Source organism: Meles meles, chromosome 4 (genome assembly GCF_922984935.1).
Source record: "Meles meles chromosome 4, mMelMel3.1 paternal haplotype, whole genome shotgun sequence".
NCBI lineage: Eukaryota > Metazoa > Chordata > Mammalia > Carnivora > Mustelidae > Meles > Meles meles.
The window spans coordinates 62,962,308-62,981,523 of NC_060069.1; the positions used below are offsets into that span (position 1 = coordinate 62,962,308).

The 19,216-nt window shown below is 35.3% G+C and overlaps 1 protein-coding gene across 3 annotated transcripts in view; it reads right to left on the minus strand.

Moving 5' to 3' along the window:
* The window catches only part of NAALADL2 (N-acetylated alpha-linked acidic dipeptidase like 2), a 1,427,879-nt gene that overhangs the window by 218,681 nt on the left and 1,189,982 nt on the right, over positions 1-19,216 (minus strand). For 2 of the 3 annotated variants that reach the window (XM_046003219.1, XM_046003218.1), the window contains one exon: positions 6,061-6,207. The exons of the other annotated variant lie outside the window; for it this stretch is intronic. In XM_046003219.1, coding sequence (XP_045859175.1) covers positions 6,061-6,207 — 147 coding nt within the window. The remainder of the gene's footprint in view (positions 1-6,060; positions 6,208-19,216) is intronic. 3 annotated transcript variants of the gene reach the window in all.

The window sequence follows — 19,216 nt, forward strand, 5'->3', positions numbered from 1 at the left end:
TTAACCAAGGCCATCTCCCCAAATCAGCATTTCTCCATTGTGATTAGAGACCCTTGGGACTCCCTGAGATCAACATTCTTTTCATAATTATAATGACATTACATATCTTCATGCTTTCATTTTCTCTCTCTATCCACAAGTGTACAAGTTGCACAAAGCTCATCAATATGGTTTCAGATTCCACATTGAAACTAACCATTAGAAAATATACTTCTCAAGTCTTAGTGTAGTATCAAAGAAAAATACTTGCCATTATATGAAAAGACTGTCACACCAGATTCCCTTCATCCATTTCAACCAAAACAACATATAACAATATATTAAAGTGTAGAAACACATATAAGAATCCAGTTATGACATATAATCTCACAATAAAGAGATTTGTTAAAAGGTAAAATAAAGTCACTCTTCTAATTTATACTTCCTTGTCTTGAGAGATATAATCCTCTTTCATAAAAATAAGTTATTTATATTAATTTGTAAAAGGATTATTATTGATTTTTAAATGAATATATATATATTTTTCTCAGTTTTAATTCCTAATGTAGTAAATCTTTATACATATTAGTCACATAAACAAAACCTTCTTTGTTTGTTTTCAATACTTCAAAACTTCTTTGAAGTTTTCAATACTTTTAGAGGGTAAGTGGGTTTTTAGAACAAAATGTTTAAGAACCTCTGCCCTAAATGAATTCTATGATCTGAAAATAATAATACCATATCATTTGATTGACACTGAAAACACTCTACACAAAATAAATTACAAAGAAAAGTAATGAACTAGAGAAAACTCTAAAGAACACCTTTCCATCTCATTTCCAATTATCATGAAGTAGAAAGGTAAAAATCTCGTTTTTTTAAGTGACTATGTAAGTTTCATAGCTATCAGTATGAAACAGATTTTACCAGATACTGCAAAAATATCAGAACAACTTATGCATAGGTACACACAAATATTTGGTTCCTTAATCCAAGAGCTTGCTCCCCCCCCCCCTTAGAGATAGAGAGGTGGGGAGAGGGGCAGAGAGAGAGAGAGAGAGAGAATCTTAAGCAGGCTCTACACCCAGCTCAGAGCCCATACTGGGACTTGATCTTACAATCCTGAGACCATGACATGAGCCCAAATCAAAAGTTAGCCACTTAACTGAATAAGCCACCCAGGAACTCCTCCTTAAGTCAAGAGCTTTTAATTGGCTTTTGAACTGTTATTGTCTGTTAACACAACAGTGTCAGTGACTAAGTTCCAACAGAAAATGTAGTGGAAGAATTATCACTAAGTAAAATAAAATATTCTTCTACTTTTAGAATAAAATATAAAGAATGGAGATGTAAACTATGAGTTACTTTGCTCCAAAATGTGTGCACATGTATTGTAGTGTTGTATCTGTATTGTTCCTGTGCAAATTAATTATTTTTATGTGATAAAATTACCTTAATGTTAAAGTTCACATGTCCATACATACACCCAAATACTCATGCTGTTATATATCAGTTTAAGCATCAAAATTGATATCAGAGCCATCTAACTAAAAAGAGTAAGTTTCAAAACACCTATGCTACTTGGTTTTCAGTTACTGAATGATATTGAAACAATTATGCAAAAACCTTGGCTGTATAAAAGCTATAATACCTCTTTATCTCATTATCATTTAAATGTTAAATGCTCCATTATAGAGGTAAATTGGGTTCAAAAAAGAATGTTTCAATCAGAAGAGCAAAAAATATAAGGTTAAACAGCGTGAGGAACCAGAGCTTCAATTTGTGATAGAGAGCTTACTAGGGCATGGATTGATCTTTTGATATACTAAGAAAGCCAGATCCTCTGACATGCCCTATGGAGAGTAAATATACTGATCTGGAACAAAAACTATGTGAAACAGCTGTTAAGTGACAGAAGAAATGTGCATCGGACCAGCAGTCTGTCATAAATATTGCACTCTTAATCAGAAAGCATCTGTCTTTTCATTTCCTTTTCAGCAATCTCTGCATTGTATTTAATCTGTGCAGAATGCTTCTCCTAACAGGTGCAACAATGTTTACAAATTGAAAACCTTACTTAAATGAAACTTACAACTAGAGACATTTCAATTAACAGGGCAATATTTTATGAGAAGGAGTAATTCTAGCATTTGGCAAAGCCATACATTGCTTTGCATTTGTGAAATTTAATTATTGAAAAATTTGAGTATAGACAACAAGAAAAACTAAAGATGAAATATGCCTCATACAATCTTATTCAATATATAAGCACCCAGGGAAAATGTATTGATGGAAGTATGGAACCATGAAATATTAGGGATGGATATTATAAAATGTTATGTTTCACAAAAAATAATTTTTTTAAGATTTTATTTATTTGACAGACAGAGATCACAAGTAAGCAGAGAGGCAGGCAGAGAAAGAGGAAGCAGGCTCCCCGCTGAGCAGAGAGCCTGATGCGGGGCTCGATCCCAGAACCCTGGGATCATGACCTGAGCTGAAGGCAAAGGCTTTAACCCGCTGAGCCACTCAGGCACCCCATAAAAAATAATTTTAGAATAATATCCCATATGTCCATTAAAATTGGTGTCTGAGGCACTAGTTTCTTTTCCTAAAGTTTTTTTCCCCTTTATCATTCATTTGTTGAAACTGACTATAGTAGATCCATAATCAATCCTTTGGAGAAAAAAAAATGGGTAAAAGCACTGAAGTTTAGCATTATAATCACCCAAATAAAATTTAAATAAATAATGTCTCCCAAAACACAAGCATAATTATAAAATTAGCTCATTTAGAATACATACAATTTATAAAGTGAAAAGTACTGTAGAATTATCCACTTTGAGCTCTTTTACTCAAAATGAGGGTGGTGATAATGAACCTAGTCCTACAAGAGCTATGGGGGTAATGCAGGCAACGCAAGTCTCAGGAAACGTGGCCTATTAGATTGTTTCATTTCCCAATTTGTGATAGCAACAGGCATTGAAGAAATAGTCTTCTTAACTGTATTCTAGGACAAACAACATGCAGACTCCTTAATAAAGAACATGGCAAGCTGGTGAGTAATGCACAATTTAGCCAATTCCTCCCATGGGGGAAAAATGTTTCCAGACATCCCGTTTTTCACCAAAGCTCAAAGCAAACAGAATATATCTGTGAACTGAATTTTGCCCAAGTTGCAACCTTTAGTATAATAGCTGAGAACATGGGCTTACCAATAAATAGATCCAAATCAACTTCTGTCTTGGCCATTTATTAGTTTTATGACTTTGGATAAGTTACTTGATTTTAAGCTTCATTTCATCCTCAGCAAAAAAGCATTAATAATAATAGCCAACTCATAATGATATTGTAAATATTCTGTAAGATGAAATAAAAATTTTAGTACATCAAGTATTCAATAAGTGGTATTTTATAAATTTTATGCATAATATGTGTAATATGTAACTATAAATACATATACAATATATTTTTAAATCTAATTTCAATTTCATGAAAAAGATCTAATTTCCTCCCTGCTTTACTAATTGACATAGGGTAAATATTCTTTATATGATGGATAAAGCCTGTCAATATTTATAATTCCTCTCAACGTATATAAATGTTTATTATAGGTTAATGCAGAAAGCAAAGGTTATTATCTGCTCTTGGAAGAATTTGCTACACAAAATTACCTCACATGAAGCATTTATATTTTGCAAAGGACAAATGCATAAAATCGTTTTCCACACTAAAGCATTATAAACAAGGTCATTTGTTATAAAGCATAGGAGATTCTCTTTTAATTGCCTTTTTAGAGACAAATACAATAAAAAATAATTTTGTTGATGGGAATTGGACATTTGAGGTATAATTTGAAAAAAAAAGAAGTGATTAGCTCTTTCAGACTAAGCCAGTTCTACTGGATTGACTTTAGCCATAGGAATTTCACAAGGATAACAGTGCCTTCTTAGAACTTAACTATGACCTGTTTCCAAATCTTTCTAATAACACCTCAGATCCTCTCGGTGATCCTCCTTATATCCCACCTCTTCACCCTTAGAAGCTTGTTTTCCCTAATAATTAACAAGCTCCTCTTTTCCACTAATGTGTTCTTGTCTAAAAAGTTTGGAGATTCTTCCATTAATATGTTGAACCTACAATCAGATAATAATACCTGTGATGATAGCTGGAGTTGATGGAGGCCTTATTATGTGCTCAATATTAGCTAAATCCCTTCCATGTACATCTCATTTAATCTCACCAGGGCTCTAAGGAGTAGATTCCTTAAGTATAGCAAGGTTCCTCATCTGCAAAATAAGTCTGAAAGAGGTTAATTCATTTGTCTCATAAGTATCAGAGTTAAGTATAGACCCATTCCTAAGGCTATACTATACTGTGTCTAAATTCTTTTTTTTTTTTTTAAGATTTTATTTATTTATTTGACAGACAGAGATCACAAGTAGGCAGAGAAGCAGGCAGAGAGAGAGGAAGAAGCAGGCTCCCTGCTAAGCAGAGACCCTAATGCGGGGCTCGATCCCAGGACCCTGGGATCATGATCTGAGCTGAAGGCAGAGGCTTTAACCCACTGAGCCACCCAGGCACCCCCTAAATTCTTGGCTTAAGATTCAACCATGGTGAATTAGACATGGATGGAATAAAAGCTATCATTCAACATGTTAACATGACAGGAGCTAGATGGACTAAAATAGGAGGATGATGAAGAAATATTAAAAGATATCCAGCAGGAAAATTCAAAATGAGCTATTGGTTTTTGTTTGTTTGTTTTAGATTTTATTTATTTATTTGACAAACAGAGATCACAAGTAGGCAGGAGTGAGGGGGAAGCAGGCTCCCTGCTGAGCAGAGAGCCTGATGTGGGGCTCGATCCCAGGACCCTGAGATCATGACCTGAGCCAAAGGCAGACGATTAACCCACTGAGCCACCCAGGTGCCCTGAGCTATTATCTTAATACTAAGTGTATATAGTGAGCATGGTAAAAGATAAGCTACCTCTACACATGGATCCCATTGTTACACAACAATAGCATATGAAAATACAATTAAAAAAAAACAGATAAATTGTAGTGATAACTTTTCTATTACACAGGAAATCACCTCATTACAATAGGATTCACCCAGAGTTTCTCCCTCCATGAATTTAAGTCATTAGTGACCATTAGCTGTTTACAGAGGAACTCAGGGATGAGTGTGGGAGTGCTGCTGAGAAACAAACCAAAATATCACTAAAGCTATCAGCAATTAAGATACCGCATACCTGAAGTTGTGTCCATAAAAATGTAATTTAAACACGACTTTTCAGGAGCATCTCTAGTTCTTCAACTATAGTTCTTCAACTTAATTCTATTTTCCAGCCGCTATTTATATTGTTAATTTAATAATTACCTCAAGCAGGCCACCCAGCATTCAAATAGCTCCTAATAAAGCATGCACAACTTGTGAAAGGTAAAATATTCCAAAAGGTTTAGAACTACAGAGAAACAGTTTTCTGTATCACAATTCTGAGGAAGTTCGAAAGGTTTGAAGTTCAACAAATGGATGAGCACAGACTTAGTTAAGGTAAATCAGGATTCTGTGATAATCTTTGGCGAAAAAACCTCCTCTCCTCACAAAAAAAGTGTATCTTTTTGGGCAGGCAAAGTATTGACAAACTTAGGGTAGCTAATCCACAAGACTCACATTAATATACAATATGTGAAATGCATTTTCCCTTGGGCAAGGAGAGAAGAATCTATTGCCCATGTCATCTGTTTCTGTGAATACTGAAGATTACAATTATGTTTTGATGTTAATCCAACTACTGCAAATTTCTTGTTGTGAAGCACACTGTGAAAATGTGAGTGACAGTATAAATCTTTTAAAATTGAATTCAATACTATTGAAAAGAGCTGATGTTTTCAAATACTGTTACAAAGCCTCTGAACAACAAGAATAACTCTCTAAATGAAGCAGCCTCCTATAGTGACCTACTTGGTAAGAAAGACAACTGGCCAGGATAAAATCAAATTCTGCATGTCTGCTAAATAGTGTGTATGTTTGTGTGTATGGGTTTGTGTATTTTGCATTTTTAGGAACAATCACCTCTAATGCTTTGATGTCCTCAAAGGCAAACTGCACGGTGGGAACTCCAAGATGGTTGATGAAATAATCAGCATCACCTTGTATTTGTATGGAACTGACATTGTTTTCTTGGCAGTTAGCTTTTCTGGAACAGTTGAAATGATTTTTCTGAAAAACATAATTTAAATTGTTAGCATACACTACGCTTCTCGGGACACCCCAAAATCAGTGCTACTCGAAATACAGTCCATAGATCAGCTGTATCAATGTCATTCAGGAACCTGCTAGAAATATAAATTTCTACCTTGTCCTCTGGAATGGGAATAGGCTACCTTTAGGGATGGAGCTCAGGAACCTACATTGTGACATTTCCCTATGGTTCGGATGCTCACTAAACTGTGACTAGCATTGGACCAAATCAAACTCTGCTTGCTGTTGGTGCCTCAAAACAATTTTTATCATAGCTTTATTATGAAATGCAATGATTCTTTAATTTGAAATATTTTAAAATACTGCTGAGTCCCTAAAACGTTTAAGTTTTTTTTTTTAAGTTTTTCAGAAAATTTAAAAGATGGCTTTGTAGGTTATAATTCTATTCTTCTTAGAATTTTGTTTTTGAAACCACAGAAGGAATTTTCTCCATTTATTCTTAAAAGTATATTCCCTCAAGTCTTAAGTTTGAACTTTTATGGAAAAATACCAATCTCCTCACCCATAATCATGAGAAAAGTAAGACATTAGCAGTGAGAACAACACATCTCACATCAAGCAGAAAGTATATATTCAATACATATTTGTCATTGTATCAAGACATTGATTCTTCAATATCCCCCTCCAAGTTTCTTTGGCACGATATAATTTCAAAAATCCTTTTAAATATAACTGATCAAAAGATTTGGAAATTATAGTCTAGTACTTAGAAAGTGAATTGTTGCAATTTTTTTTAACTACAGTGCTAGATTTTTCCAACATATAACAATGTTTCAGTATCTATCCAACTTTTTTGGAGGACCTGATAGATCTTTGCAATGAAGTTAAAAATCAATTAAAATGGAAGGCCTGTGTGAAAGTTTATAAACAAGACAAGGTTTCAGTTTAATGTTACTTATATATATGTGGAGTAAAGCACAAAAACCTAAAATTTGTAGAGTGAGCCCCACCAATTTGCTTCTTTGGAAAATCTGATTTTCTGAAAAGAGAGTCATTTCTCTTTCACTTCCTGATATACTCCTGGGACAAATTCCTGAAGGTTTTAGATCAACCTGGGACAGTTTTGGCAGTGTTTTAATATTCTCCCAAAAGAGCTACCTTTAAGTACTAGATTATGAAAAGCAAAGAAACTACTTTATATCATGTACAAAATTCTGAGTACTTTTGACAGATCCAGCTGTTGAGAATTGGGACCTTTAAAGGTATCTGTTCAGCCAGACTAGATTTTTTTCCTAATTGAATGTGAATGCCTTTGTCAGGCAACATATTAACAGGTGTCCCATCACGGGAGTCTCACACACAGCCGGCTTCACTCACTCACATTCACTGAATGGTGCCTGGATGCATTTGAATTTGAATTTGTGAAACCAAGACTGTTATACTCTTTAATGTTTTTAATAAAGATTTGATGGAATCTAGTCTTTTCTCTCCCCAGATGCTTAGCCAACAAAATTAAAAATCATTTTAACAAGTGATTTACGTGTTTCCCCTTACTTCTATCTGAGACATGTATCCTGCTCAACATCAGTGAAAATACAGGTTTGGCTTTCACTTCTTTATTGCTATGGTGTTGTTTTTTGGGTTTTTTGTTGTTGTTGTTGTTAGTTTGTTTTTGTTTGGCTTTCATTTTCTTTTGTATATATAATTCTTAATATCCACTCCCAATATCTGCCACACTGTTATTCCTTAGATTTCTGTTAGAGAAATTCCCTTAGAATTTTTTTTTTCTCAACAGAAGAATAGCATGGATTAAAAGGCAACAATTCTAAATTCCACAATATGTATCTCTGAAGGAATTAAATTTTAAAAAAGGTAAAACTTAAGTCTAATATATATTTTTTTAAGTTTTTTTTTTTTTTTTTTTTTTTTTTTTGAGAGAGAGAAAGTGAGTGAGAGAGAGAGCATGAGCTGGGGGAAGGGGCAGAGAGAGAGGGAGAAGCAGACTCCCCATTGAGGCAGGGACTTGACTACAGGAACTCTGGGCTTGATCTCAGGATTCTGGGATCATGACCTGAGGTGAAGGCAGATGCTTAATTGACTGAGCTACCCAAGGGCCCCTTAAATGTAGTATTTGATCTTATTTTTATTTAGTCATTATTGCTATATAATAGCCTCCCTCTTGCAATAAGTATGTTTCCCATATATGCAAGTTGCTAAAACAACTCACATGACCCCACTGCAATCAATTCTTGCATTCTTTTTTGCTCTACAATTTTCACAAAGCACACTTCTCGTTTTGTCTCCACCTTTTACCACCCCAGAACATTTTTTTTTGAAGCCATTACAGATACCCTTGCCTCTCTGTACTTGCCATGGCTAAACCCATTGAATAGCTTTACTATTTTCACTGCATTCCATTTCTGTGATTCCTTCTAGCTACATCATTGCTTACATGTTCTCTGTTTTCAGCCAAATCAAAAGGGCAATATCCAGCCTTCAAGATTGCATTCCCTAAAATACTTCCATATTCTTTTCCCTACTCTGGCTTGCTTTACTTCACCCATTTATTAACAAATCTTTCTTTTCTCTAAAGGTTTGTATTACCACCTCTGTCACCTATAAAAAACTTCTTTTGTAAACCAAATAAGATGTCAACAGAATGAGCATTATTAAGAATTGCTTTTCAGGGATGCCTGGGAGGCTCAGTAGGTTAAAGCCTCTGCCTTTGGCTCAGGTCCTGATCCCAGGGTCCTGGGATTGAGTCCTGCATTAGGCTCTCTGCTCAGCAGGGAGCCTGCTTTCTCCTCTCTCTCTGCCTGCCTCCCTGCCTACTTGTGATCTCTGTCTGTCAAACAAATAAATAAAATCTTTAAAAAAAAGAATTGCTTTTCAATATATTTTGACAGTTGAGATCTATTAAACTACATCAATGTTGCTAAATCTTGACTATGTACAGAGGGAGGATGGAGTATAGAAAAATAGCATTGTTTGGCCCAGATGGCTGGAACCTATAGCTGGAACTACTTGGCTAGTGAGGCTTCTGTCAAGATGAAGCACAAATGAAGGGTCAGGGACAACACAATTCCGTAAGGAACCTTCCTAGGGTCTCTTCCTTATCTATGAAGCCCAGCGTTTCCCTGCAAAGTTCTGTAGAAGACTTATCTCACCAACTCATACCATTTTTCCTCTCTTTGCTTCTGTCTCTCTCACCACCTGATCCCCCACTGCTATTCTCCTGTGATTTCACCAGTGATGAGGGGAGGAAGTACTGTACCCTCAAGCCTGTGTTCATTTCGTTCCTTTCAGTGCTTTTGTTCCTAGCTATTTTCAGAGTAAAATAGGATAAAAAGGAACCCAATTTTCAGGTTGGAGTTTTTCCCCAGGGATTTCCCTTAAGAATGGAACATTCCTGGCATAGAAACCCCATTCTCCAAAACTTTTTATTATTCAGTACTTTATAATCCAGGCCGAATTCATTGACCTTAAGTGATTCTAAAATCTGTAGCCTAATGTGAAGTGTTTTTCTACACAACACCTCAGTGGATTATAGTAGATCTACATCAGGTAAGAGATAATGATCTACTCAACCCCTGTGAACACTTATATCTGAGAGGGAAGTAGAAAAAAATGTTAATTTCCTTCATTTTACTAGAAGTTAGCCACCATGGGAAAGAGAAGGTTGGTAGCAAATTTGTGCAGGTCAATTAATCTTTTAAATTTATTTAAAGGCTGAGTAAATTCAAATTAAGTGTTTCATCCAACGAGTTCAAAATGCTCCATACTTAACATTTGATAACAAGCACTTTTATTACAGTTCATAAAATAAGCAAGTTCAGGCAATGACTGTTTATGCCACTTGTTTAATTTCCCACCGCAAGTCTATTGAAGACCTCAAATGTAATCACCATCTCAATCCTAAAGCTGCATGCTCTTTGCAAGTACACTTTCAGCCTGAAAAGCAAAACCTTATAGTAAATGATCACATAAGTGAAATACAAAGAAATTAAGTCAACATTTACCTTAATTGAATAGTGATACCTAGGCACACTGACAGATTTCTTAAGTATTTAAAAATATGTTTAATAATTCAAACACTTTATCTCTCCCACACTCTGCTTTCCCCTGCACATGTAAGTATTCACTGTATATTTGTAAGATATCTAAGTTGATCACTTATTCAAATAGCAAGTGTAAGATTCTAAATAAAAGTACCACATGCTACACGCTATAATAAAATTAAATCACTTTCTTTTCATTTCAGTAATGTTTTGTAACTTCAGTTGTGTAGAAACAATTTATCTCCCTGGTTTTCCTGAATTCCACAATACAGTGATGTTCCAATCGCGATAATGATGCCTATGGGTATTTAAAAAATGATTTCTCGGGGCGCCTGGGTGGCTCAGTGGGTTAAGGCCCCTGCCTTCGGCTCAGGTCATGATCCCAGGGTCCTGGGATCGAGCCCCACATCGGGCTCTCTGCTCAGCAGGGAGCCTGCTTCCTCCTCTCTCTCTGCCTGTCTCTCTGCCTAGTTGTGATTTCTCTCTGTCAAATAAATAAAATATTTAAAAAAAAAAAAAAAAAATGATTTCTCATTATAGGCACTGAGATGGTTAATTTTATGTGTCAATTTGATTGGGCCACTAGGTACTCAGATCTTTGGTCAAATATTATTCTGGGTAGGTCAATGAGGGTGTTTTCAGATGAGATTGACATTTGAATTGATAGACTGACTAAAGCAGATTATTCTCCCTAATGTGGTTAGGGCTTACTTGCCTTAGTTTAAGACCCTGAATAGAACAAAAAGGCAGATCATCCCTTCTAAGAAGGAACTGCCTCTGTCTGACTTTAGCTGGGACCCAGGTCTTCTTTCTTTAGATTCAACTGAAGCACATCATTTGTTCTGAGCATCAAACCTGCTGTTTGAGGGGCTGGAACTCACACGATGGGCTCTCTGGGTTTGTTCTGTCTGGGACTGCATGGCTCTTTATTTTTATTTTTTGAAGAATTTATTTATTTGTTTCAGAGAGAGAATGAGTGCACAAGAGCATGGGAAGAGGAGGGAGAAAGACTGAAGCAGACTCACACTAAGGACAGAACTCTAAGTGGGGCTTGATCCCACAACCTCAATCAAGATCATGGCCTGAGCCAAAACTAAGAGTTAAACAATCAACTGACTCAACAACCCAGGTGCCCCCTTCCCCCTTTTTAAAGCACATTATAATCACTGTATGTGGTTGTAACCCATTATATGTAACGAGCTATGTATCTTTGGCATTTCTTCAATGTTTATTTAGTTACTATGTGTGCATGTCATAAGTTCCTTACTTATTTTGGATGTATTTTTATACCGGTACCTCACGTTCCTATCTATCCCCAGTTCCTCATAATGTATTACAGATCTCCTTTAGTAATCTTTGAGTGGAAACAGGAAATTATACTTACTGATTTACTTTAACATTTTAAACTGGAAACTTATTTATCTATAACACCAGCATCTGATAATGAGTTTCTTATACATAGAATATATTTTCAAATGGTAAACATTTTTTTAAAAAATCAATAAATATCTTGCAATGCATTTATTAAAGATTAAATTGAGTATGGATAAAACCCAGCTTTTTATCTTTTTATTTTTTTAAGTGGAAATTTTCAACCTTATAAGATGGGATTTTCAAAATCTCTAGTATCTTAATGTTTCTGCAAAGGTTTAATCACCTACTTACAGAGTATTAAAAAAGTATTTTATCCCTCTAGTATATATGAATAGAATTGCCAGAGTAAAAACAGTATAATTCTCGTCTCATTCTATCCATTTTTAAAACTTTAATCTTGTTCCCAAATATGGAGAAATGTTACTTTATATTTGAAAAACTTCAAATTATATTCAAAATACATTTATGCACTAATGAATGTCTTAAGAAGCACTCTGTAACAGTGAAGATTAAAAATATGAAGATATTTGCCCTTCTTCTTACTCTAACTCCATCTCCTGCCCAGCCCTATGTCTACTCTATTTCCCCTTCCCCTTCCCTGATTAACTTAAGATTCCTGACCAATAGGCATATGATAACAGATGACTGATTTCTTTCTTCTTCTTCTTTTTTTTTTTCCTATCCACTTAAGGCTTTTGTGTAACAATAAAAACAGGTGTGTTATTTTTAAAACTTTAAAATATCCACATTTCCAACAAACTGTTAGATTTAAATAAAAATCTCAACTAAAATAACAAAATAGTATCCACCCTATGATATCTTATACCACAATACATTCCAGATGAATCCACCTTTTAAGGATAAATCTAGATCATAGAAGTATGGAGGAAACAATGGAAGATAATTTTTAATAATCCTAGCAAGGGAGAGACATTTTTGAGTATGAGAACATACCCAGAAGATAAAAAACCATTAATTACCCCAATGATACAAACTTAGTTTCCTACATGACAAGAATCACTGTAAACTAAAGATAATTGAAAACCTAGGGAAAAAATAGTTACAATTCATTCCCTAGCTAAACGGCCGAGTTTCTTTAATACGTAAAACAAAAAAACCTGAAAAGCCAATAAAAAAAAAATAGTCTATGAATATGAACTGGCACTTCACAGAAAAAAATAACTATAAATGTCTTTTATGCATAAAAAGTATATAAAATATCTCTTATTTTTACTTTATAAAAAGCTTCGGTAAGTTTGATTATGAACTGAGTTGTGAAGGATATGGGAATCCTGGTGCCTCATATTGCTTAAGAGAAAAAAACTTAAAAATTCTATGAAGGTTAGATAAATCATATCATATCTGTACAATGGAGTAATATCCAGTTTATAAAAAGAAGAATGAATCCACTTATGCATTGGAGATGCAAAATCTCTAAGATGCAATTTTTGCTCAGAAAAAAAATAGAAAAAAAATGTGTGTTAAGATTCTATATGTTGTCATTTGTATAAAGAAAAAACTATATATGCTCTAGTACAAAAGACGTTTGCCTCTGGAGAACAGTACTTATGGGAACAACAAGTTTAGGAGGAAGACTTTTCATTGTCTACTTGTTTATTAATTTTGAATTTTAAATCTATGATTGAATCATCTGTCAAAAATAAATGTTAAAATTTTCAAATCTCCTCTGAACTATATGTTCTGTGTACCCAATTCCAAGATTCCCAGATTATAAGCTAATCAATTTAAAAATAGCTTTTGTTGGATAGCAGGAAAGAAACAAACCACATAAGAGCCCCCAGTTTCAGAAATGTTAGCATTTTATAAAATGTCTAAGTAGAAAAATGAAGTATTTAAAACTGTATCATGAACAACCATTTAATATAAAAAGTTCCATTTAGATCATCAGATATGTATATACCATTGGGGAGAGGACAGAAAAAGTAACTGCTACTTGTAACAAGTTCTCTTATAGGAGGACTTAGGACAATAGCATGAGTTCTTTACTGGGGTAGGGTCACTAAAGTAGGCACTCAAATAACCAGAAGGATACTGGGAGAGAACAGATTGCCAAAAAGTGATGGGGAAAACTGAAAACAAAATTCCATTCGTTTCATAATCATGATCTCCTTGAGGACCATTTTTGTTTACATGGTTTGTGTGTGTTGTATTTTCTAGATAAGTATCAAGTTATGATCAAAATATGCTAAATATGGGCCCCTTCACTTTCTACAAGGAGACGTTCATATAAGGATTTACCATTTACAAGCAAATATATTAGATCATAATTCAACCCTGTGAGATGGATAAAACAGTAGTGTTCTGTATACAGGTTAAAAGCTCTGTTGCCCTCTAGGAACATAAGGATAACAGAATTGGGGGCAGGGATTTCTAACTAGATCTTTACATCGTTTGCTCCCCCCCCACCTCTACCTCCAGTCTAATAGTCTCCCTCCCCTCACACTCAACTATGGAAATAAGAAAGGGGTTCCTCTTTTGTATAGAAAAAGCTGGTAGGCTGGTGATGAATCAATTCAATTCAAATTACCTTGCAAATTACCTTGCAAATTACATTAAAGAAAATGGTGACTTAAAAAAAATTAGCACATTAAAGAGACTCCATAGATCCCTCTGCCATGTTGGCACATCTCTAATAGGGTGTGCTGTGGGTCGTTCCAATCGCTAAACTTATTTCTTCATGCAATGCAAACTATACATAGAATGACAAGCCCAGGGCCCTTCCAAAAACTGTGATCTGATTCTATTTAAATGAAACTGTGAGCATATTGAAAAGGTACAGCGGAACCATCCCAATTGACCTTTGGCCGACGCACTGGATTAAAACACACTCCCCCCTGGGTACAATTCCTATAGGACCTTTAACGACTGAAAGGATCAAGATATAGATTTTATGTCTCAGTGAAGGATAACAACTCTGGCTTCACATTGCTGTTCCATGCTGAAGAATTGGCTGACATCACATAACTTCAACTAGTATTTCACCAGCCTTCTTTGAGGTTTGTCTTAAATAGCTTCTCCTGGCCTCACAGGCAATGCTATTTTAAATAAGACAGCATCAGCATTTCTGTGATGTATTCCAGCTGCCAGGCATTAAAAAAATTAACCGAAAAACCTAACTGGTTTTCAATTCAACATTAACTGTCTCAGGCTCCAAATATTTTTAATGAAATATTTAAACAAACTCCACTGTAGATGAAACAGCTTAGTAACTTCCTTCCAAAAAAAAAAAAAAAAAATTAGATGTCTCAAAAAAAATAAACCTCGAAGCAAGGAAACAGTTGGAGTTATTCTGCATAAATTTAGTATCGTTCAGTGAATAGCAGGAGGAAGTCCGCTGTCCTCTCTGTGACCAGGGTTACAGGGCAGTAGTAAATCAGGTGGGTGCTCTCAGGTATTTTAGAGGTAATTCATTTAATTTTAGGAGGGCACAGGGAGAAAACGCTGAAAAATGCAGACTTGGCAAGCCAAGAGGGCCAAAGGAGTGGATGGCATAGCATCCCACATTACCATTTCAAGGAAGTGCTGAGAGTGAGAAATCTGATAGAGGAAATAACCCCATCAGCAGTACTAGTCTAACTCTGACAGATGACACCACCCTTGCAGAACCTGAAAGCCCAGCGCCGGAAGAGCTGCTGGCCTAGGGATGGCCTGGAGTGAGTTCTTCAGGGCTTTGTAGCCATATTGTATCTTAAGGAACACTGTGCAGAGGATGCCCAGGTACTACCCATGACTCACACCACAACACCAATCCCCACACGTCAGGTTTCTTTAGACTAGACCTAGGACTATTATCCTGCTCACCAGGAAGTTTATAGACATACATCACATATTTAAACTCAATTCTCCTTTGTACTTTTTCTGCCTCTCCCACATGTTTTTTGAGGTCAGAGAATTTGTTTGCCTACCTTTCTATAGACCCCCTTGTGATCAGCACAATAAAATGCATATGATCAAAGTTTGTAAAAATTAAGTCAATGTGATCATATTAATGTTTTCCAATGGGAGGGCATGGGAAAGGAGAGGAGAAGACCCAACACCGTTGGGGTTGGCCTAGGTTTAGACCTGAAAATGACTGGATTCAGAGTTCTACAGATTTCAGAAGCTTGAGGTTGACTTCAGGTAATTCCACAAGTCATAACTGTACTGGAAAATCAGTCTCTCTCTCTCTCTTAATTCCTTGCTGGGCAAAATCTGCTTTCGAGAAAACTATGCAAACTATAAGGTGCTAGAGGAAGTCAGTAAGTATGTACTGACTTCACAGAGAACACGGTGATAAGTAGTTGCTTAAGATAAACACTAAAGAAAAATCTAAGCCTGGACCCCACATAGACGGCAGATGAGAGAGCCAGTTTTGCAGGTGAGAGAGACAGTTTTGCATTCTCCCTTCAAAAGTACAGATGTCTCTTTTCAGTGGTATGACTTTAGGCAGTTACTTAACCTCCTGAAGCCTTGAATTTCTCTAATATAAAAAAGAAATGTGTGTACAATATGAAAAGGTTGAGAGGAGTAAATTAAGTAATGCAGGCAAAGCACTCAGCACCTAGTCCTCCTTCAGAAGTACTTAGAACCCAGCTGTTATTATTATGAATCACCTTTACTGCTGAAGTAACCAACAGACCACACACACACACATCCTCCTTTCTGGCAATTTCTTTCTACCAAATCTGCTTAAAACTATTTTCTCCTGCCTTCTAAGACATGGAATGTTCATATTTAGAAAGTAAATCTTTTCCTGATTATCTAATGCACTTTTTCTCAATGAACTTTGGTGAACTTTGGTTTTAAAGGAGGTTCTTTTCACACTTTTTTGTTTTTCTCCCTTCTCAAATTAATCTGTTTGGATTTTATAAAGTATTTCATGTGACAGAATTGCATTTTTCTTATTTAAATATGCTTACTAAATGCATTAAAAGAGAATTTTTAAGTGTTATACAATTATTAAATATTGTAAAATATATTGCCCTTTTGGATTCCCACAGAAAAAAAGACTTTTTTAAAAAAATGGGGTAAGATGATTATTTATACCTAAAAAATGATAGCGCATCACTTCATATTTTCTCATCTAGTATCAAGGAATTTTTTTATTAAGGTATTTTATTTTTCTTAAATTTTCCTTACTAAATTATTATTTTCTAAAGAATAATTCTTAACACTATGTAGTTACAGTAATTGTTATTGTAGACATTCATATAAAGTCAATATAAAGTCATGACATTTTCTTATTAAAATATCAATTGAAACAAGAAATTGTGATGGGAAAACACAAGAAAAAATACTTAAAATAGTATTATAATTAATCACAATAAAAAGTAACAAGCATGGGACGCCTGAGTGTCTCAGTCCATTAAGCCTCTGCCTTCAGCTCAGGTCATGATCCCAGGGTCCTGGGATAGAGCCCCGCATTGGGCTCCTTGCTCAGCAGGGAGCCTGATTCTCAGTCTCTGCCTGCCACTCTGCCTGCTTGTGTGCGCCCTCTCTCTCTCTCTGACAAATAAATAAATAAATAAATAAAATATTTTTTTTAAAAGGTAACAAGCAAAACAGTAGGGATCTAACATAATTTAAAAAAAAGGATTTATTCTTCATTTACAGAAATATAAGAATTATTTTAGAAGACCTAACTTTATGATAGTAATATTTCCATTTCAGCCTTCCTTATTATTTTTGATCACTTCAACTTTATATATATATATAAATACCTAATTTATATTTAACAAATATGTATTTCATATCTGTTATGTGCCAGATGCTTTCATATACAATATTTTATTTTATCTTTATAATAATACTTTAGGGAGGAAATAATTATCACTAAGCTGTTTTATTTTTATTTCTTTATTTTTAAATTTTATTTATTTGACAGAGAGAGAACAAGTAGGCAGAGCAACAGGCAGACGGAGAGGGAGAAATAAGCTCCCCACTGAGCAGGGAGACGTATGCTGCAGGGTTGCATCCCAGGACCCTGGGATCATGATCTGAGCTAAAAGGCAGACACTTAACCAGTTGAGCCACCCAGGCACCCCTCTAAGCTGTTTTAAAGCCACCATTGCTAAAATAAATTTAAGGAAATAATCTGTGGTCATTTAGGTAGTGAGAAGGCCAAAATTTGGGCCACAGTTTCTGTTTTCAAGTCCAATATTCTTGACTCTTTAACCCCAATGCTGGGATTCCAAAGAAATTGGGTTTCCCCTTTTCTTCAATTTGGAACTCAAAACACTTAGAAATGGAGGCTACTTTGACAGGAGACTTTGTGTTGCATTTGACGTTTTGCAGATAGACACAGAAATTACACAATGACCATTTGTCGTGTCTTCTTGCCATCTGCCACCTTGACAACTTGCTTGGATGTGAAATAGTTGCTTCAAACTTAACTCATCAAAGATTTAAATTCTACGCTATGCTAAACAAAATGAGCCAGTCATAAAAGAGACAAATCTCATTATATGACTGCTAGTGATTGAAGTATATCCCCCTCATATCCCTGTGTGGAAACTTTTACCCCCAAGGTGACTGTATTTGGATATGGGCACTGTGAGGAAGTGAAAAAGGTCATAAAGGTAAAACCCTTCCCAGGATCAAGTCCAAAATTGTGACAAGTAAATGCTTACTGTTTAAGCCACTCAGTCTATGGTATTTTGTTATAGCATCCCAACCAGGTTAATACAATGAAGTATCTAGAGTAGTCAAATACATAGAGACAGAAAGTAAAATGATAGTGGTTAGGGACCAGAGCGAGGAAAAATCTAGGGAGTTGTTCAGTGGGTATAGAGTTTCAATTTTGCAAGATGAAAAAGTTCCCACAGTTGTTTGCAAAACAATGTGAATATACTCAGCACTATTGAACCATATGCTTAAAAAAAAAAGTCCATTACACTGCAATTAAAATAAATAAGTAAATACTTTTTTAAAAAAGTTAAGATGGGGGAGCCTGGCTGGCTCCATCGGTAGAGCATGGGACCCTTGAACTTGGGGTCATAAATTTGAGCCCCACGCTGAGTGTAGAGATTACTTAAAAATAACATCTTTAAAAAAAGTTAAGATAGGAAACATTTAGTATGTACATTTTATTATACTTATTTTAAAATAAACATAAACCAAAGAACATAGTATTGATTTCTCTTAAATTATCTCTTTTCCTAGTATTCCTTTTGTCTAAAAATAGTCCTAGCATTCACCCAGTTGCTCACATCAAATCTTTAAAATCATTCTTTACTTTTTATCTTCTTTTGCTGCCCCTTACATATGTAGTCTAGTCTTCTCAGACTTTAGTATGTAAGAAATAACCCAGAGGGCTTATTAAAACACACATTTCTGGGGCCCCATTCCCAGACTTCTGATTCAGCAAGTCTAGGTTGAGTTTCAAAAAGCAAGTACAGGGGCACCTGGGTGGCTCAGTGGTTTAAGCCTCTGCCTTCAGCTCAGGTCATGATCTCAGGGTCCTGGGATCGAGCCCCACATCGGGCTCTCTGCTCAGTGAGGAGCCTGTTTCTCCCTCTCTCTGCCTGCCTCTCTGCTTACTTGTGACCTCTCTCTCTGTCAAAAAAATAAAAAATTAAAAAAAAAAAGTACAGGGG